Here is a 20,816-nt window from a genome sequence, read left to right as displayed (position 1 = left end):
GTAGTTTTTTTGGTCTCCTGACAATTCCTAGGTAACTACAAGCCCCATCGGTCACCGCGGTAGTCACGGAGACGGATAGGAGAGCATTTCGGTACTTGAAGTTCCCTAAAACAGCTGCCTGGGCGCTAAGATTTATGGGAGACGTAGTGCTCTTAGAAACTGCAAGTGAGGCTGGGAATGAGAGGGAGTCTGGGAAGGTGACGGATTGAGGGAAAATAGCTTAAAGGGAAAGAGGTCTGTAAATGAACTGATGAAGCTTCCGAAGCCACTGAAACCCCTAGTTGGAATAAAACATCCCAAGAAGAGCCAGGGCCCGAGACACCTGTACGGAATTGGGCTGCGAGCCAGAAAGAAGCAAGACTTCAGGCCTAATTAAAAACATCTCAGAGCTGAAATAAATGTGACGTAAGAGGGAGTAAGTGATCTCCCTCGCCTTGACCAAGGTGCATATCCAGGAGCACACCTAGCCCTTCCAGCCTGGGTCCTAACCTCTCTCTGCAGTGAGACTGAAAGATGGGCAGGGCCCTGGAAGGCAGAACCTGGTACTTGAGGTTAATCCCTTCCCCTCAGCACAGTGGGTTAAGGGGGCCAGCTACATCTGATACCCCTTCACAGATCTGAGGCATCATCTGAGTCCATCTCTATCTGCATATATCCTTTGTATCTGTGTGTCCGTGCTTGGTATTCGTGTGACTTTGTGTGTGACCTTGTTAATCGGTCTCTGTGAGTGCCTCTTATATCCATCCATGTTTGTGTGTCCTTTTCCAGCGCACACATGTCTGCCCGTGATTCTGCAGCTGTCCTTCCCTGTCCGCCTGTAATTTTGTGTCCTTTTCTTTATATTCATCTTTGCCCCTTCCTGTCTGCCTGTGAGTGGGTGCCCTCTACTTGTCAACTCTGTACATGTCCTATATATGCCAAACCACCTCTGTGTGGGCTCTATCTCCCTATTCCCAGAGCAGAAGGCTCTACTGAGCTCAGCCCATAAAGACTGTTGAGGTTTGGGGAGGAGGCTAAAAAGGAAGATGGAAAGGATGACAAGGGGGGCGATGATGATGGCAACAACAGAGAGGGACAGTGAAAGCCCAAGCATGAATTCTCTGTCAGACAGGCCTGCTATGGCCCCCTCCTCCCCACCTTCTCCATGTGTCTAAATCTCACCCTACCTTCACCAACAAACTCATATGCTGCCTTCTCCGTCTGTTTGCTTAAATCTGTTTGCTCCCTGCTCTGGATGCCCAGAGCATTTTTTCTGCCCACCAATTCTTAAACTTTATTGTGCCTAAGATCACTGGGAAAACTTCTTAAAAATGCAAACTTCTGAATTCCAGCCTAAGAGATTCCTCTTCAGTAAGTGTGGGGTGGGGCCCAGAAGTCTAAATTTTTATTTTTATTTATTTATTTTTTTCCAGTACGCGGGCCTCTCACTGTTGTGGCCTCTCCTGTTGCGGAGCACAGGCTCCGGACACACAGGCTCAGCCGCCATGGCTCACGGGCCCAGCCACTCCGCAGCATGTGGGATCTTCGCGGACCGGGGCACGAACCCGTGTCCTCTGCATCGGCAGGCGGACTCTCAACCACTGCGCCACCAGGGAAGTCCAGAAGTCTGACTTTTTAAGAAACTCCTCAGTTGATTGCAAAGCAGGTGCACTGAGGACCGCGTTGAGAAACTAGACCTTCCAGTCCTACCTCGCAGCTGGTATGCTTTGCACAGTACTGACTTCTAATACCACCTTTTCGAATCTAGGTTCCCCAACCTACTTTCTGGTGACTTTGGACAGTCACTTCTCTTCTCTGAGTCTCACTTTCCTCCTTTGAAAAATGGGTAGAGTATGAAGGAACCCTACCCTACTTCTGTGAGAGACATCTGATATTAACACACAGTGAAATGATTCAGAACCGTAAGAGAATGGGAAACTTTCAAAGGGAAATGACTATCCTTGTTCCTGGTCAACATATCTTGCTGCCCTGCAGTGAAGTGACACCCCAAAAGGGCAGAGATCTTTTTGACAAACATTTTCTAAGCAGGGTCCTCTTACTGTAAAGATTAATGATTTACCTTAATAGGTAGATACCCTGCCCTTGAAAGGTTGTTTTCGTGCAAGAAATTGATAATAGAAACTTGAGGACAGGGATGGGAAGGGGATTTATTTCTTACTGCTTACTCCTTTATACCTTTAGAAATTTGTAACTTGTGCATGTATTACCTATTCCAAAGTAGTAATAACAGTTATAAAGTCTTCCATTAAAGATAGTGAATAGCATAGACATATCTAATTTGGTTCCTTCCTGAAATTCTACTAAAACTTCAATTAAAGGAATTTTTTTAAGGCATTAAAGATCATTTTGAAAAGATTTAAACCCACAAAGATGGGGACATGAGAAAAGGAGATCACAGTAAGAACATTTGGAAGGTGGAGAGCAAGATGCATCAATGGTACTGACTTGGCATATCCAAGAGAGCCGAGAAGCAAGCTGGCCTTGGGGAATGGTGAGAATGAATCTGAAGTATCTGTGGAAACCTCAAAGGGCTCAGGAGTGGTGGCATCAAGTACCTCCGGAAGTGAATGAGAAGGGAAGGGAGCAAAAGTGAGGGCTGGTTACAAGATGGTTAACAAACAGTTAGATCCCTGAATCCCCTCCCCCACTTCATGCTAGTGGAAGACTGCCTCTCCCCAATCCCAGAAAAAAATAAAGGGTTTTTGTTTTTGTTTTTTTCCAGAGGGAACAAAACAAGAGGGTTTCTGCTATGGGGAAAACCAGGCACAGTCAAGGGCAGAGGTATTTTACAGAAATCAAAGGAATTAAAGCAATACGCACATGGAATACTGAGACCCCAGACCTAATTCTCCAGAAGACTGGCCACGGCCTTTACCCTAAAGGCTAGATGCTGGGAAAAATCTCCACAGGAAAATGTGTTCAGCCCAAGAGGAAAGATCTATGGAATCCCACATCAGAGATTCCCCCTACAAATTTCCCAGCCAGATAACCCTCACATCAAGTTGTCAGTTGAGAAGCCCCAACCACATGCCCATAGGTACAAGATGTCTTTTTAGTCCTTCACTCTTTTTTTTAAGTCCCTCACTCTTAAACATGAGCAGGCACTCTGACATGAATGATAGAGACAAAACAAACAAGTAAAAATAGAGAAAGTGCAGGGAGAAGAAAACTTCCAAAACCTAACAATTTTCTCAAATAAGTAAGAGAAAATACTATATACATGAAACAAGAACAGAATGCCATAAAAAAGTAACAAGCAGAAAATAAAATAGAGCTCTTGAGAAATCAAAATTTAAGCACACAAATAAAATTCTCACTAGAAGAGTTGGAAGAGAAAAGTTCAGAAAATCAGAGAACCAGCCCAGAAAGTCTAATAGCTGAATAATAAGAGTTCCAAAAAAAAAAAGAGAGACAACAGAAAAAACACAGAGGGAAGGAAATCGTCAAAGGAATAATTACAGGAAACTTCCCAGAACTGAAGGACGAGCGTTTGTTTTCAGATTGAAAGGGCCTACCCACTGCTCAGCATAATGGATAAAAATGGATCCACACCAATATGAAATTTCAGAACACTGAAGACAAAGAGAAGATCCTGAAAGTTCCCAAAGAAAAGAAACAGATCTCTTAAAATGGATCAGGACAGGGACTTCCCTGGTGGTGCAGTGGTTAAGAATCTGCCTGCCAACGCAGGGGACACGGGTTCGAGCCCTGGTCCGGGAAGATCCCACATGCCACGGAGCAACTAAGCCTGTGCACCGCAACTACTGAGCCTGTACTCTAGAGCCCATGAGCCACAACTACTGAGCCCACATGCCACAACTACTGAAGCCTGCGCACCTAGAGCCTGTGCTCCGCAACAAGAGAAGCCACTGCAATGAGAAGCCCGCGCACCACAACGGAGAGTAGTCCCTGTTCACTGCAACTAGAGAAAGCCCGCGCACAGCAGTGAGGACCCAACACAGCCAAAAATAATAAATAAATAAATATGCTGCAAAAAAAAAAAAAAACGACAACAAAAAAAATGGGTCAGGACAGAATGTGCAAGGCCTTCAAAAATGCAGAGGAAAAATATTTCCAACCTAGAATTCAACTCCAAGCCAAGCCATCAATCAAGTGGGAGGGTAGAATAAAGCCATTTTCAGACATAGAAGTTCTCCAAACTGTTCCATTCTAAGCACCTGTACTCAGGGAGCTACCAGAGGATGTGCTCTATCCAAAAAAAGGGGTGGGGGGAGGGGAGATTAACCATGAAAAAGAAACACCTAGGATTTAGAAAATACAGGAGAGGGATGAAGGGAATCCCCGGGAGGCTTGGGAAGGGAGATTCCAGGAGGAAAACTGTAGACCAGACTACTCACTGCCAGCCACCTATTCACCTTCAGACCTACGCCTTGCCCCCAACACTCCCTCAGGGCCTGGCACAGCACCTACCAATGTGCTGTGAATATATGTGGGGGTGAATGAATGAAGCTTCAAGCCCGTGGCAATGTGGTGGCAGAAATGGTGGCCTTTCAGTACCTCCATTGCCATCTGTGCCCACAGAAGCCATAATCAGCTTCCTCCAGCAGAGCCAAAACTGCTGCTCTCTCTCCCTCGGTGGTGGGGAGGTGGGGAGAGGGGCAGAGAACCCACTAGGGCTCAATCTTATCATTCCAGAAAAGGGCCCTTGGCCCCTCCTCACCCAGGCACCTCCCAGGCTCCTCTCCTCCCTAGGCCTCTGTCCCTGGTGTCTCAGAGCAGTGCCCTTGGTGGGAGAGGGCTGAAAAGTGTGGTCAGACACGATCAGAGCCACAGCAATTCTGTCAGCCTGACTCTGGTCCCAGACCTCATTCCTTTAAGTCTCAGGGACCAAGGGGAAAGCAGACAGACCTGGGGTTTGTGGCTGTACACAATGGAGGCTTCTCATTCAACCTTAGATGCCCCTGTCTATAATTAGCAAGGTTACTTCCAGCACTACTTGTCAGCAAACTCCTGCAAATAATGTTGCTGTGAATGACCTTTTTCATCTTGCAAATGGGAGAGAAAAATGGTGAGGATCCTCACCCGTGAAAGAGATGAAATGGCACAGTTTTATTCACTACAGCATTATTGGTATTATCAAAAGAAAGGACAAAACCTGAACATCCATCTACAGGGGGCTGATTATATCATTTATGACACAGAAATGTTGTGAACTATTATGCAATCATTAAAATGAATGGGGCCAATCCTTGTGTACTGAAATGGAAGGAGTCCCAAGATATATTGTTAAGTAAAAGGTAGTAAAGTACAGAACGGTGAAAATGAGATGCTACAATTTGTGTAAAGGAAATAGATAGCTCTGCATTTGCTTGAAAATTATATAAAGAGAATATTACTAGAAAAATACATACAAATTGGTAAATTTTTGCCTCTAAGAAGAAAATTGGGGTGGCAAGGGATAGGGAGGGGTAACATGAGATGACTTTTCGCTAAATTATCTTCTTGACTTTCTAAATTTGGCATCATATACACATATTCATTACATATACAAAAATTAAGCTGAATTTTTTTTTTTTTTTTTTTTGCGGTACGCAGTCCCCTCAGTGTTGTGGCCTCTCCCGTTGCGGAGCACAGGCTCCAGACGCGCAGGCTCAGCGGCCATGGCTCACGGGCCCAGCCGCTCCGCAGCATGTGGGATCTTCCCGGATCGGGGCACGAACCCATGTGCCCTGCATCGGCAGGCGGACTCTCAACCACTGCGCCACCAGGGAAGCTCTAAGCTGAAGTTTTTTAAATGGCATCTACAACTCATGGGGATCTTGAGATGCTCCTGACTCTTTCCTGGTCTACGAAGGCTGAAGTTCTCTCCCCTGAGGGCTGAGGAGCCAAGGAGCCGTTGCCACCATAATTCTTGGAAGAGCGGAGAAGAGAACCCAGGAATACAGCTCCCCGGGAGCGTTCATAGCCCCTTCCACATGTGAGGTCACACGTCCCTCAGCAGAGACCACCGCTGTACCCTCTCCATGACCTGGCAACTCCAAGCCACTCCACACCCGTGCTGCCTCCAAATGAATCTTCTAGAAGTTCACGTCTGCTCTTGCCTAAACACTTTAACAGCTTCCACTGTCAACCAATTAAATCTAAACTCTGGGGAGTCTGGCCCAGGCAGTAGTATTTTATAATTCTTCAAGTGACTCTAATGTACAGCTCAAATGGAAAGCCATGGCCTTGGAACACTGCTGTCCAATAGAACTTTCTGAGCTAATGGAAATGTTCTGTATCTGCTCTGTCCAATACAGTAGCCAATAGCCACATGAGACCACTGAATACTTAAAGAGTGTCTCATGTGACTGAAGAAGGGAATATTTAGTTTTAATTAACTTACATTTAAATAGATATGTTAAAAGAATAGCTTTAGAGAATGAATCCAATGATTCTCACTTTTTAAAAAACAGAATCCAGGAGTTCCCTGGTGGCCTAGTGGTTAGGATTCCAGGCTTTCACTGCTGTGGCCCAGGTTCAGTCCCTGGTTGGGGAACTGAGATCCTGCAAGCTGCATGGTGGCCAAAAAAATTAAATAATAAATAAAAATAGAATCCTCTTTAAAAAAATATATTTTTCTTATACAGGATATTATACATACAGAAGAGTTATAAAACATAAGCATTTTTAAGAAAACTAGCTAAGGGAATTCCCTGGTGGTCCACTGGTTAGGACACCTCATTCTCACCGCCAACGGCCTGGGTTCAATCCCTGGTCCAGGAACTAAGATCCCACAAGTCTGTTCTAAGCCTGTTCTCAACATCCCCCTTTACAGATGGAAAACTGAGGCACAGAAAGGTTGAGTAACTTGTGGCTGGTCACACAGTTGGTAAGTGGTGGAGTGGGATTCAAACGCAGGTAAATGGGTTCCCAAGCCCATGTGAACACCCACATTCACTGTAGTAGTGCCAGCTTTACCAGCGCATAAGGCTAGTACCTAGAAGCTCACTGCAAGGTAACCCATTTTCTTGAACTATTACTCAATCGAATCTGATAAATACAGTGATCACTGATTTTATCAAGCATTTACCATGTTCCTGGCTCTATTCAAAGCACTTTAAAATACATTAAATTCATTCAATCCTCATCACAACCCTTTTTACAGACATGGAAACTGAAACTCACCCATTTCACAGACATGCAAACTGAGACTGGGAGCAGTGAAGTAGGTTTCCTAAAGCAATACAGTGTGTCACAGTGGTGGAGCAGGTACTTAGACCCTGTTATCTCTGACTCCTTGTAAAATGCATAAAACCATGAATGCTTTTTTTTTTTTTTTTTTTTTTTTTTTGGCAGTACACGGGCCTCCCACTGTTGTGGCCTCTCCCGTTGCGGAGCACAGGCTCTGGACGCACAGGCTCAGAGGCCATGGCTCATGGGCCCAGCCGCTCCGCGGTATGTGGGATCTTCCCAGACCGGGGCACGAACCCGTGTCCCCTGCATCAGCAGGCAGACTCTCAACCACTGGGCCACCAGGGAAGCCCATGAATGCTTTTTTATTTGGGGAGGCACCAGTGGGAGGGGCCAATGGAGGCGGTTTTGAAAACCACTGTTCTAAACTTCCCATCCTTCTCTCCTCCATTTTCCAGAAGGGGTAACCGGGCCCAAGAAGTAGTAATGGGAGCAGGTCACACAGCGTTGAGGGCTGGGACCGGAGCCAACCCCCTCGACTCTCTCTTAGGAGTTAAAGGGAAGGAAGCTGACATTTCCTTTGAAACTAATGAGCAGGTAAGTTTTTCACTCAGATGATCTCCTTTTCACTTTACAACCACACCATAAGGGTGGCTATTTGTATTAGTACTTTTGCAGTGGAAGAAAATTTTGTTTAGAAATTCTAGTTAAGTCATTTGCTAAAAGCAAGTTTCAAACAAACACAGATTGTTTCCACTAGACTACATTGCCCCTTCCTCTAGTACTCTAAATTCCACAACCCTACTGCTGTGCCAGTTCCTCCTTCTTCCTGACATGGAAAGAAGAAGTCCGCCACCATCTTCCCTGACCTAGCTCCTCCAGACTCGCTTCAGAACCCTAGAGCCAGATCTGCACCCTCAAGCCTTCTCTGCTCTAGGGCCCCAAGTCCACTGTCTGTCTTGACCTCCCCCCCACACAAATGTAGACTCAGGCACCAGCATCAAAGGAATCATCTCACTGAGACATCTGTGAATTGGTTCCAAGCTGGACTAGCAGCCGGGGGCCTGTGGCCGAGTGTTTTAGACGTTACTAATCAACAGAGGTCCAAAGCAGCAGCACCTTGGGTGATGAAATAGAAATGTGGGCACCCCACACCTACTGAGTTAGAATCTGCTTTTTAAGAGGATCCCCAGGTGATTCATTTGCACATTAAAGTCTGCAAAGCGCTCAATTAGACCTGAATCCCAGGGGAAGCAGGTTTATGCCCGCCCCTGTAACTGACCCTCTGTGGCTCTTGGCTTGGTTGGTAGGGGCAGCTGTGAATTGGTTGATGATGTTATTGTAAGGAGAACTTGGATATTAAATTGCAACCAAGGCCTGGGAGATTATTGCAACAAAGGGAACCCTGGTTGTTTTATTGCAACCAGCATCTGCATGGCAGACTGAATGACAGGCCCAAGAGATTTGTTGCAAAAAGAATTGAAGAAGCCTTATTGCCATCTCCATACAACAAAGTGGAGAAATGGATAGGAGTCTTTGGTTTAAACTAAATTGGGGTGTGCTAAATTGGAAAATAGTTTTAAAAACATGTTTGTTGCACTGAAATGGCATATTTATAATACTGGCCTGAACACTAAATAAAAGGAAACCAATTGTGACACTGGATTTACTGAAACATTTCTAAGAACTTGTGACAAGATTCTCTCCTAACAACAATAAGAACAACAAAGAAGGGTATTAGCCTGACAGAATCTGGACTATCACACTGACTGCATTTCAAACTGGAATGCATGGTAGAGTAAACACCAACTGGATCTAGCTGCTCTGTTGCAACAAGTTTGGATTTGCTATTGAAACAAATCGACAGGTCTGTGGCTGAGGGCATGCATGAGGACCTTGCAGAGTGCCCCGCTGTGCCAGCAGCCTGGGGCCTGGAGTGCCTGTGGACAGGGCCAGCCACCTCCTATCACAAGGTGGGATTATGCTGAGAGGCCACATTTTACAAAGGCAACAATTGTGAAATGCATTGCCATGGACATAAGGACAACCAACTGATATGAAGGCCTGCAGGGAGCAAGGTCAGGCCTCAGCTAATGATAAGCAGCCCTTCCATGTCTGTGATGTTGGCAGGAAAGTAATGTGATCCCATCTCACAGTTGAAGAAACTGAGGCTCAGGGAGAAGTTCAGGGGGTAGCCCAAGTTCTCATGACTAGTGAACAGCAGGGTAGGATGTGGATCTGGGCCTTTTGGCTTCATCCTGCGCTTCTTTTTCAGGGAGACTTTGCACATGCTTTGAAGTAGGATCAGGAAACTTGTGGGAAGAAAAACACACATATTTTCTCTCTTCAAACCTAGAATATTTTGTTGCAAAATTTTAAGGATCTGGACATACTATAACATAAGATCCAAATAGCTTATTTCTAAGTTACCATAGGTGTCTGGAATTTCGGCAAATCCAAGATCAACAGAGTGACAGCAAATCAAAGATGTAATTACGGCAAAGTCTTGTTTGGCTTAATGGTAAGCGACGTGAATTCAAGTTTTGGCTCTATCAGTTCTTAACATATAACCTAGTCTAAAATGTTGTCTCTGGAATCCGGCAAGCTCACATTCGTCCTTTAAGGCCCAACTCAAAAGTCACCACTTTGTGAAGCCTTCCCAGATTTTTCCCCACTCTCACCGCCCCGAGAAAGCTAGTGACTTCACGTTTTATCGATGGTTTGGGATTTACTGGCATTCTACTGTCTCTTCCCACTAGAACAGAGCTCATCTTTGAGGGCTTAACTGGTGGTAAAGCCCAGATCTCTTTTGCCAGGAAGTAGCAGAGAACCGAGACCTGTCTAATGCACATGGAACGTGGCCACTTTGTGCCACAACCCCTCCGAAGCTTCCTCGATACCGAATTCCACAAAGGCCGTCGTAGGGCGCAATCCCCGACGTTTCAGGAGCCGCCCCACAGACTGTAAGCACGTCGAGGTCCAGGCCAAACCTCTGTGCGCTCAGAGGCGCGGTGCCCAGCTCTCGCCCCGGCGCCCAGCACGCTGCCATGCACTGGGTGCCCAGCAAACATTCGTGTATGGGGATGGAGCCGAGGGCAGGGAGACACTGCGCCTAGACGTCGACAGTTGGCAGCGCCGAAGCCGCAGTTGGGAGCGACCCGAGGGGCCGGGGGAGGGGCGCCAGGCCGCTCCGTCCTGCCGGGCGCCAGCTCCTCCCGGGCGGGCGGGCACCCACCGACAGCGGGCACACAAAGCCTACTCGGCTTGCTCGGCAATCGGCTCCTCACGCCTGTGTCGCCGCGCACCGCCAGGCGGCTCCAGGTTGGGCGTCGGGCAGTGGCAGGCACAGGGCGTCAAGAAGCCGCACTCATCAAACCGCCGCGGGAGGGAGCGCGGAGGAGGGAGGAGGAGGAGGAGTGAGAAAGGGAGGAGGGAGGAGGAGGAGTGGGGACCGGGAGGGGGGTGGAGGAAGAGGCCTCGCGCAGCGGAGGGAGCAATTGAATTTCAAACACAAACAACTGCACGAGCGCGCACCCATCGCGCCGGAGCGTTGCCCCCGATCCGCGCCCGCCCCGTCCGTGCGGCGCGCGGGCGGAGACGCCGTGGCCGCGCAGGAGCCCGGGCCGGGGGCCACCATCGAGGCGGGGGCCGCGCGAGGGCCGGAGCGGAGCGGCGCCGCCACCGCCGCACGCGCAAACTTGGGCTCGCGCTTTCCGGCCCGGCGCGGAGCCCGGGGCGCCCGGAGCCCCGCCATGTCGCGATCCAACCGGCAGAAGGAGTACAAATGCGGGGACCTGGTGTTCGCCAAGATGAAGGGCTACCCACACTGGCCGGCCCGGGTGAGCAGGGCGGCCCGCCGCCCCCTATCCACCTCCAGACTTGGGTTGCATAACACCCGAGAGGGCAAGAGCGCTCCGCGCGGAGGGGGTGGGGGTGGGGGGCGTCTGAGTCCCCGAATCTTTCCCGAGCGACTCAAGCCCACCCGCCGGTTATATAATGGTGGAGGCGGGGTGGTGGGGGTGGTGGTGGCGGCAGCGGCGAACACCTGGCCACACGGCGTCCGCGCGTGGTGGCGTGTGCGCGGCGTGGGGATCTGAGGGCGCCGGTCACTTCCCGGCCCCCGGCTCCGCGTGCTCAGTTCCGCCCCCAGCCCCCATACTCCCAGAGGTTTCGGGCGCGCTGCCTGGGTTTGGGCCAGCAGTGTAACTCCTCCCACCACCACCCCCAGGCGCCACCGCTACCCCCTTCAGGGACCCCCTTAGAGACCCCCAGTTTCTTCACTGATTGTTACCCCCAGTTCAAACTCTCCTCTTCCTACATTAGATGGTTAAGAAGGATCTCAGCCCTGAAAGGCTAGATGGAGGCGGAGTTCGCTTCTAGAAAACTTTGGTTTGGGGCATCCGTAAGAGGTCTGAAGTTGGGAGGGTCGAGGAATCGTTGGGGGGGCGGCAGAAGAGGGGATCCGTCTAGCTTGGAAATCACCGGCTAGTACCCTTCACTCCTCAGCTCCACAAAAATATTTCTCCGTATGCTGCCGACTCAGATTGGGGGCTGAAGGTGGCAGAGCCCTTGTTGGGATTGGGAAGTCCAGTCCAGACTGCCCTGCCTCTTAGTGGAGGTGGGGGGAACCCGAGTTGCTTCTCCTCCCCATTTCTGAGCCTCTCCCGCCAGAACGGCCCAGTCTGCCATGTGGTTGATTAAGCCCGCCAATGTGAGGCGCCCACCCTCCCCCCACCCCAGCACCTGGCCAGGTGGGAGGGTGGGGCCCAAATGCCCAGCCTGGCGCATTCATCATGTTTCCCCTAAGAACTGAGACAGGTGAAGTAAGGAGTAAGGGAGGTTGCCAGAGGGTGCTGGAGGAGGTTGGGGGTGTCACAGGGCACAGTGTCTCTGGCACCTTATTTCAACGTTGGTGTAGAGAGAGGCCTTTGGTATCGGCCCTAGAGTATAGGACTCCTGTAGAGTGTAATCCAAGGGCAGAGAGGAGTAGAGGGAGGGAGTCTTCTGGGCAAGGGGACCAAGTGCAGAACTGCCTTATGGCTGTGGGTTGCTCTTTTCCACATGAGTCTGTGTCTTCATCTGGGCCAGACCCTGCTCTGAGCTTGGGAAGTTGCCCCAGGCTCCCTTGGGTCCTGTTCAGTGTCCAGACCAACTTTGGGGCCACTCCGAGAAAATCCAGGAGACCCTTCCTCACTCAGTACCCTCTCCTGAGGAATATACCTAATCCCATATGCCTTGAGCTCCTTGTTCCCTGCAACTTCTAGATGTCTGGCCTCCGGAATGGGAGTGAAGTACAGAGTGAAGCAGGGCTCTCCAAGCCTCCAGGGCCTTCTAGGGGACTTGGGTTTGGGGGGTGGGGGGCAGTGTGAGGAAGCAGCCACAGACAGCCTTGTGTGTGCATGTATGTGTGTGGTGTGTGAACACTCATGTACTTTACCCTGCACCTTTGATCCATCTGGCTTCTTGGTCCAGATGCCAAGGTCCTGGTGGGCAGGGCAAGAACTGAACACAGGTCTCTACTGCTTCTACCTCCTGGGGGTGGGACAAAGTCCAGAGACTGAGGAGGGGGCTCAGCTGGAATGGGGGTTGTAGGGAACCCCTTCAGGCTGCAGGGAAGAGAGAAAGGGGGGCCCATGCAGACCCACATTGGCCCCTGTGAAGAAGGCCTTCAGGTTTCTGGTAGCCTTTGGAGTGAGGGCAGCGCCTGGGACTGGGGATGCTGTCCATTTCCTCTGTTCACCCTAGGCCTCCAGGACAGAAGGGCAGGACAGGGAGGCAGTCTCTTGCTCTGTTGAGGCCTGGGCCCTTTAGATAAAGTTCGGGTTGGGGGAGGGAGATCAGACTGGATCCCAAAGAGATAGGACCCCACCCTTTGCCTGTGCTCCGGGTCTTGATTCTGAAAATTGGAGAGAGTGGTACACCCAAGGTTGTTATCTTCCGAATACCTCACCATCCTTGGGTGCTGTCTTAGTCTTGTGAGTGGCAGAGCCTGAAGGGGGGCCTGGCTCCTCCTGAGATGGAGGAGGAGTAGGGGGGCCTCGCTGACTGCTCCATCTAATAGGCAACCAGAGTCCTCAGCCATGGTGAAGGCCACTGTGTGGGCTTTCCTTCCTCAGCCCCTGCTTCTGGGGAGGATGGCTGACTCTGGGTGAGACTGGAACAGCCCAGTGCTTGGAGAGTTCAGCCAGAGGGACCACGTGGTAGGCAAGACCTGCCTGGAAGGATGGTGTGACTCCATCTTAACCTTCTCCTTTCCTCTTCCTCCTGCCAGACTTCCTGGGGGATCTCCAAGCACTTAACAGTTAACCTCCAAGACTCAGGGATTTTCCCCCTGAGGTTCCTTCCTCCTTTCTCCACTTCCTGTTTCACAGTCCCAGGAAACCTGAGCAGCCAGAGGGCCTCGCCCATCTGTCCGCCCTGTGCCCTTCCCCCACATCCAGGCACCACCTTCTCTTTTCTGCCTCTTGGGCTTGCCACACTTTCCTGACCCCAACTGTCTCCTGCCCCATATTTTACGGTTCATGGGTCAGGTTGGGCCTGGGCCTTGGGTGTGGTGGTCAGAACCCTGGCTGGCAGTCAGGGTGGGCTTAGCCTTCTCTGCTGCCTTTCTATGTGCTGAGCTGGCGCCCCTGGGCCTGGATTTGGTATGAGGCTGGGGGAGAGGTGTTCAGTCCTCTCTCCCCACTCCTCACCTGGGTACTTCAGGCCTTAGAAGGTGCCCTGGGCTCTGGGAGGATGGGACTTGTGCTCAGGCCTGTGTGATGGAATGAGGCACCTGCAGAGGGCAGAGGGTGGGGGGTGGGGTGGGGGTGGGAGTGGATGAGCCCCAGCCGGGGTGGGGGTGGGGGAAAGTAACTTGCCAGGATTCCTGGAATGGCTGAGAAGTAGCAGAGCCCCCTCCCCTGTTGGCCAGTGGAGGAGGTGCAGTGGGGTACCCAGCACTCATCTGGCCCCACCCTGACCCACTTAGCTTTGACTCACTTGTTCTGAGTCACAACCTGGATATAAAGGCACCGCCTGGGAGACACATGTCTGTATTGGGAGTACAGGCCTCCCCTGAGACTTCATATCCTCTATGTCGTCGACGAAGAACCTCCCTTCACTTCCAAATGCAGAAAGACATTTCCTTTGTGGCTTGAAGGATGAAGGGTCCACTAGAGAAGGAATGTCTCCCCTTTTTGGGGTGAGGGGTTGGGAATTCCATTAAGTTAAAGGAGCACGCCTCTCCTGGCCCTTCCCCCACGGTTGCCTACACTCGAGGTGAGGTGGGATTGGGGTGGTTTTATGCTTTGAGGGTAGATGCCCATCTGCCCAGGCCCCTGGCCTCCCTCTTTCCTCTTTCCTCTCGACCTACCCTTTATCTGGCTAGAAGTCAGCAGGGCGGGTATATCTGGTGTGTCCCGTTCTGTCTATTTTTAATTCCCATCCATTCTTTGGTTTCTCCCCCGCCCCTGAGGCTGGGCAGCTGGTGGCCTCCTGGATCCCCTGTCACAGCGTTCAGCTACCTCTCTTTGAGTTCGCTTCCCACGGGAAAGAGACTGACGGGCAGAGCGCTGCTTTGCCTGGTCTGAGCTCCTTGAGAGGACCTCATGTCTCCTGTTTCTGACCCCTTCACTCACCATCCCCCCTTTCCTGAGCCTCAGTTTCTCCCTTTTCATCACATGTTTCCTACAAGCCTGTTAACGTCCTGGCTCAAGTGTGGCACTGAAAATGCAGAGCCCAAAGTAGTTCCCAGCTGGGACCCTTAGATATTCCCCCCCCCCCCCCCCCCCCGTCCTCTTTCCTGGTGCTCGATGATCCACCAACAAGAGGCCTAGGAAAGAGCTTTTGCTATTATTGTCCTCTGCCTGTCTCCTGGGATCTCTAAGCCCTGGAGGCCCTCATTTTATTTTTTGCTTCCCCCTCTGAGAGGAGGGTGGGGAGCTAGCAACAGGACCCAGGTATCCTAGCAGAGGACTGGCTCCTCCTTTGCCCACACCCCAGCTCTGCCTTCCTGAGAAGGGCCCGCAGCCCTCAGCCCTAGCTGTGGTTTCAGGCACAGCCAGGGACCCAGGTGCCAGACTCCAAGCTTGGGGGTGGGGTGTGTGTTAGTGTCCCCTCCTCCCCAATCTGGAGAGAGGGCCTGGGGGGGGAGGGGCAGTCACATTCCTGGTTGCTGAGTGGCCCCGGGGGCGGGGTTGGGTTGTCATGGCGATGGGGATTGAGCTGGGGTGGGGGACAGCGTGCCTTTCCACCCCCAGCTCTCACACCCCAGTGTCTTCCCGATTGTGGGGAGGGCCCAGTTTGTGCTGAGCCTTCCTGGGGGGGAGGGGCTGGACCTCTGTCCCCAGAGGCCACAGGGCAAGGGGGGAGGTGCTCAGGAGCTTGAAGACTCCATGTCTGGAGCAAGATGCCCCTCAGATTCTTGCTCAGGTTCCACCCCATCTCCTGGGTGTGTCTCAGCTTATTTCCATCCACCTAGCCTCCCTGTCTCCCCAGGCCCCCAGTCAGGCACTCTGTCCTAGTCTCTGTGTGTTTAATCACTGCCTTGGCCTGTCTGTCTCTTTCCTATCTGCACCCCGGGCCCCAGCCAACATGGCCACCTGGCCTCTGTCCGGTGGGAAGCCCGGCCGCTAGGGCTGCTGCAAGTGTTGCTGGGAGTTGTAGTCCTCTTCCCCCGTCCCCCACACCTCCTCCCCCCCCCCCCCCCCAGCTCAGCTTGGCCTGGGCTTCCAGGGCCTGATCTGGGAGAGGCTATCTGGGCCACTGTCTCTCACCATTTCCCTGACCTCAGACCTCTGCACCTTCTCCACCACAGCATCCCTTATGCCCCCAGGACATTTGAGGCAGAGGATCAAGTCAGGAGCTCTAGTTCTGAAATCTGGCCCTCACTAACTTGTCCTGTCATCTTGGGCAAATCACTTTTCTTTTCTGGGCCTCAGTTTCCTTGTCTGTAAAATAAGAGAGTCTGACTACATGACATGACTTTCAGAGAGTTCCCCAGAAGTCTTTTGGAGCTGCTACTGATGGGGGATATTGAATAGGCAGCCCTTGGCCTCACCTCTCCACTTCAGTCAGAGCAGGCTGCTTTGGTCTGTTTCATAGAGTCATTCAGCATATCTTCACTGTGCACTCACTGGGTGCTAGGCACTGTGTTGGGCTTATAAACAGACCTCTCTGTTCTCGGGGCAGGTATAGTCCACGTAGACATTAAGCAAACGGTAACACGAAGAACTGTAAAACTAGAATTATGAAAAGCACTGTGAAGGAGAGGTGCTGAGAGTTTTATCTGGGAAGCCAACCAGGTTGGGAGAGGTGGGGAAGCTTTCTGGAGGAAGTGATGATGGGGCTGAGGTTGGAAGGCTGATCAGGAGTTACTATAGGAGACTGAAAGGTCAGTGTGGCTGGAGCAGAGAGCAGAGGAGCAGCGTACTGGGGAGAGGATGATGATAGCGAGCTCATATGCGGGACGTACTACATTATGGTCATTTAATCCTTACAACGCTATGGCTTAAGTACTGTGACCATCTCCATTTTACAGTTGAGAAAATTGAGGTTCTGTCAGTTGCCCAAGCTCATACAAATACTGTTGGCAGCATTGGAATTCAGACCTTGACATTAGGGACAATGGTGAACAGGTGGGCCCTAGAGTCCTGAAAAGCCACCGGAAGGTTTCTAGCAGGGGGACTGAAATGCTCAGACCCGCACTTGGAAAGGCCCCCTCTGGCTGCAGTGTGGAGAATGAGTTGTAGTGGGGCAAGAATGGAGATTGAGAGAAGAGAGGGAGGCTGTGGTTTCAGTCCAGGCAAGAGGGGACAGTGGTTGGACCCGGGTGTTGGCAAAGACGTGGAGCTTATGGGCAGGATCTGTTTATGGACGCTGTTTGGTTTGTGAAAGAGAGGCGGGGATTCTGCTGGGCTTTTATGCCTGACTTCTTTTGAACAAAGTCACACTGCTAAAAATGGTTCAGAAACCCCTTTGGTGAACTCCTGGGTCCCTCTCAGTCTGATTTTTCACAGATGTGCCTTAGAGATCAGCCCCTTAACCCCTACCCTCCGGCCCCAAATTCGTGACCTCAAGACTCCAGCTCACGCTCTCTTTACTCATCTTGCTCTCAGATTGACGAGATGCCTGAGGCTGCCGTGAAATCAACAGCCAACAAATACCAAGTCTTTTTTTTCGGGACCCACGAGACGTGAGTGAGGGGGCAGAGGTGGGGAGGGCCACGGGGGGACCACTTTGGGGAACGAGCAGTGGTGACGGCACGCCTTCCCTGTGGGGCTGCGCAGCTCAGATGCGGTGAGGGACTCGAGAGCACAGTCTCCCATCTCTCACCAGGGCATTCCTGGGCCCCAAAGACCTCTTCCCTTACGAGGAGTCCAAGGAGAAGTTTGGCAAGCCCAACAAACGGAAAGGGTTCAGCGAGGGGCTGTGGGAGATCGAGAACAACCCTACCGTCAAGGCTTCTGGCTACCAGGTGAGCTGCCATCCGCCCCAGAGACCTCCTGGAAAGCGGGTGTGGCCATAGGTGCCGGGAGCCCCTGGGCCCACGTGTGCTGCTTCAGGAACAGGGGGCTCAGACACCAACACCAGGGCTTTCAGAGTAGGAGCTCGTGGGGTGGGGGGTTGGGGGAGGCTTCTTGCAGAGGGGAAGGGGTTCCGGGTGTGTGATGTAGCTGTGGTCAGGGGCCACCTGTTAGACAGCGCCTGGGGGGGCAGGAACAGGATGGAGGCGGTAAGTGGGGACAGGCCTTTGGCAGGCCCAGTGTGAGTATAGGATGTGGCCTTAACTCTTTCCACAAAGGCTTCCAGGAGGAGGTGCTCGTGAGCCGGGCAGGATGAGGCGGGAGGGTGGGGGGCGGGGGTTGGCGGGGAAAGGGTCCCAGCTCCCTCTGGGAGAAGTTGACCCGAGGTTTTGCCTCCTGCTCCAGCCCTCCCCCCTCCTGCACAGAGCCCTGCCTGCCCGGCCAGTGGGTTTACCCCGGGGCTAATCCGACAGAGGTGGGTCTCAAATCACTTGTGAGACTGGGCACCTGGGTGGGGGCGGGGGAGAGGTGGGAGAAGGAAGGAGTGAGTGGCCGAGGGAGGGGTCTGGGGAGGGGGCCCAGCGTGGCAGTCGCTGGTGCCACTCAGCCTTTGCTGTCTCCGCCGCAGTCCTCCCAGAAAAAGAGCTGTGTGGAAGAGCCTGAGCCCGAAGCCACCGAGGGTGATGGCGATAAGAAGGGGAATGCCGAAGGCAGCAGTGATGAGGAAGGGAAGCTGGTCATTGATGAGCCGACCAAGGAGAAGAATGAGAAGGGGGCGCTGAAGAGGAGAGCGGGAGACCTGCTGGAGGTAACTGCCCCCTACCTGGGGCCCCGGAGCAAGGCTCCTAGTCTGAGGAGGGACGTTACGACTTTTTCAGGGAGTGCCCGTCTGAGAGACAGACTCAGCCCCTAGTTTTGGGGAGTCCCTTGCTGAGAAGATGGGACACAGGAGACCTCTCAGCTAGCAGAGGGTTGGAGGACTGTGGGTCTGCCTAGGAAGGAGAGCCTCTGGGGAAAGGAGGGGGAGGCTGGTGTCCTCCCTCTCTAGCCTCAACCCACCTCATCTCTGCTAACCCTGCCCAGGACTCCCCCAAACGTCCCAAGGAGACAGAAGACCCCGAAGGGGAGGAGAAGGAAGGGGCCACCTTGGAGGGTGAGAGGCCCGTTCCAGTGGAGGTGGAGAAGAACAGCACCCCCTCGGAGCCGGGCTCTGGCCGGGGGCCTCCTCAGGAGGAAGAAGAGGAGGAAGAAGAGGAAGAGGCTGCCAAGGAAGATGCTGAGGCCCCGGGCATCAGAGACCATGAGAGGTGAGTGAGCCCCCTGCCCCTAGGCAGCTGGGCTGGGAGGGCCCAGCCCCCTGCTGAGAGGAGGAGGAGGAGGGCCTGTAGCAGTCAGCCTCCAGGGAGGCAGGGTGGGCTCTCCCAGGAGGCCGGCACTGGCTGGGGCCCGGCCAGGCCAAGGCCACACCATTAACCCTTCTCCCCTCCAACCCTCCCCCGCAGCCTGTAGCCACCAATGTTTCAAGAGGAGCCCCCGCCCCGTTCCTGCTGCTGTCTGGGTGCTACTGGGGAAACTGGCCATGGCCTGCAAACTGGGAACCCCTTCCCCACCCCAACCCACTCTCCTCTTCCACTCACTCTCCCCATTCTGAGCTCAGACCCTGGAGATTGACCCGGATGGGGCAGGCCACCTGGCCCTCACCTCCATGTCCCCACACCCCTGTGACCTGAGTCAGGTCCATGTCTTCTGCTCTGTGGGATGAGATGAGGCCACTGTGTCCCTCCCTGCCTGGAGCTGTTTCCCAGTGTATTTGTTAGGGCCTGGACTGGCTATTTCCATCTTCTGACACCCCTCTCGCCCTTCCCCGGGCATTCTAGACCTCTGGGTTGGTTGGGATCAGGGCTATGAGTGGAAGGGATGGAGTGTAAGTAGCACGGTGGGCTTCTGGGGCCTGGGAGGGGCAATCTTCAAGTTGGGGTGGGGGAGTGGGCAAGAGGATGGCATCTTGTCCCTTCCTCCCGCACCTGTTCTCCCAGCTACCTGGATTCAGGGAAAGTGGGACAGCTTGTGGGAGAGGGGCTCCCTTCAATAAATCCTTGATGGTTGACAATGCCCATTCTCATACGCCAACCCTAGGTGTTATGGGAGTTACAGTTTATCATCAAAAGATTTGGGGTCTTCCAAGTTCTTTGGGTCAAGGACCTGAGATCTGAAGGGTTAACTTCACCCAGCTCCTATGGGAGTGTTGAGGAGTATCCATCCACCTTTAGACCTCAGGCCAGAGATGGGATGCCCTGGGGAGACCCTTAGCTGCCCTTTTCCCTCTCCCCACAGTGCTCAAGGCCAGCCTACAGTCACATACGTCACCCAGACATAAAGGAAAAGACACATTTTTTAGGAAATGTTTTTAATAAAAGAAAATTACAAAAAAAAAATTTTAAAGACCCCCCCATCCCTTTGTGTGCCCCCCACTCTGCTCCTTTCTTCCCCACTGTTGCCCCCATTTCTGAGGTGCACTTGGAGGCTCCCCTTCTGTTTGGGGCTTGATGACTTTTCTTGTTGTAGTTGGGGCTTTGGTGTTCCTTCTGGTGTCATTTCCCATCCACATACCCTCACCTGGTCCCCTCAGTGTTGTCACCAGATCCAATTTGTAACCCACTGAGAGGCCAGAGGGAAATAAGCACCCTCTCCCAGCCTCTTTCTAGTGGTCTATTTGGCTCTTCCGTCTCTCGTCTCTTTCACCCTTGCCCCCCTCTCTTGGGCTCTGATGAAAAATTGCTGACTGTAGCTTTGGAAGTTTAGCTCTGAGAACCGTAGATGATTTCAGTTCTAGGAAAATAAAACCCATTGATTACTACATTGGATTTTGACTGATTCTTTGGGGGTGTATTAGTTAACTGATGGTGCAGGGGAGTGGGAAAGGGAATGCAAATGATTTCCAAATCCACTTTTCAGATTGAGGTAAGGTGTGCCAGCCTTCTCCATTCTCAGTCTGTTAGAGATATCTAAAATTCTACATGAGGGCAAAGTCACAGAATATGGTGCCCAGTATTCTACTTCTGCCCAGCCACTGTTTAACACAGTTTCCCTCATAAGCACCTGGGAAAGTTTTTCTAAAAGTTTGCACAAGAAGTAGGGTGTGGGACTTCCCTGGTGGTCCAATGGGAAAGACTCCCC

At 52.1% G+C, this 20,816-nt stretch overlaps 1 protein-coding gene and 1 long non-coding RNA gene across 3 annotated transcripts; both read left to right on the top strand.

Annotated features, from left to right (window-relative positions):
• The first annotated feature begins 36 nt into the window (after window positions 1-36).
• LOC137211372 (uncharacterized) lies at window positions 37-7,725 on the top strand. The gene is made up of 3 exons (XR_010937068.1): window positions 37-443; window positions 1,413-1,699; window positions 7,593-7,725. It is a non-coding gene; the product is annotated as an uncharacterized lncRNA (long non-coding RNA).
• A 2,867-nt stretch (window positions 7,726-10,592) lies between these two features.
• HDGF (heparin binding growth factor) lies at window positions 10,593-20,496 on the top strand. Of its 2 annotated transcripts, none has more exons than XM_067728227.1 (6): window positions 10,593-10,973; window positions 17,232-17,308; window positions 17,452-17,590; window positions 18,268-18,447; window positions 18,723-18,946; window positions 19,142-20,496. In XM_067728227.1, the coding sequence occupies exons 1-6, from the start codon at window positions 10,887-10,889 to the stop codon at window positions 19,146-19,148; spliced, it is 714 nt and encodes a 237-aa protein (XP_067584328.1). In that variant the 5' UTR covers window positions 10,593-10,886; the 3' UTR covers window positions 19,149-20,496. The 2 variants fall into 2 exon arrangements, with proteins under 2 accessions (XP_067584328.1, XP_067584330.1); XM_067728229.1 differs by lacking the exon at window positions 10,593-10,973 and adding an exon at window positions 14,167-14,394.
• Window positions 20,497-20,816: the final 320 nt, after the last annotated feature.

This window comes from Pseudorca crassidens, chromosome 2 (assembly GCF_039906515.1).
Source record: "Pseudorca crassidens isolate mPseCra1 chromosome 2, mPseCra1.hap1, whole genome shotgun sequence".
Lineage (NCBI taxonomy): Eukaryota > Metazoa > Chordata > Mammalia > Artiodactyla > Delphinidae > Pseudorca > Pseudorca crassidens.
This window is presented reverse-complemented; position numbering and strand designations above follow the sequence as displayed.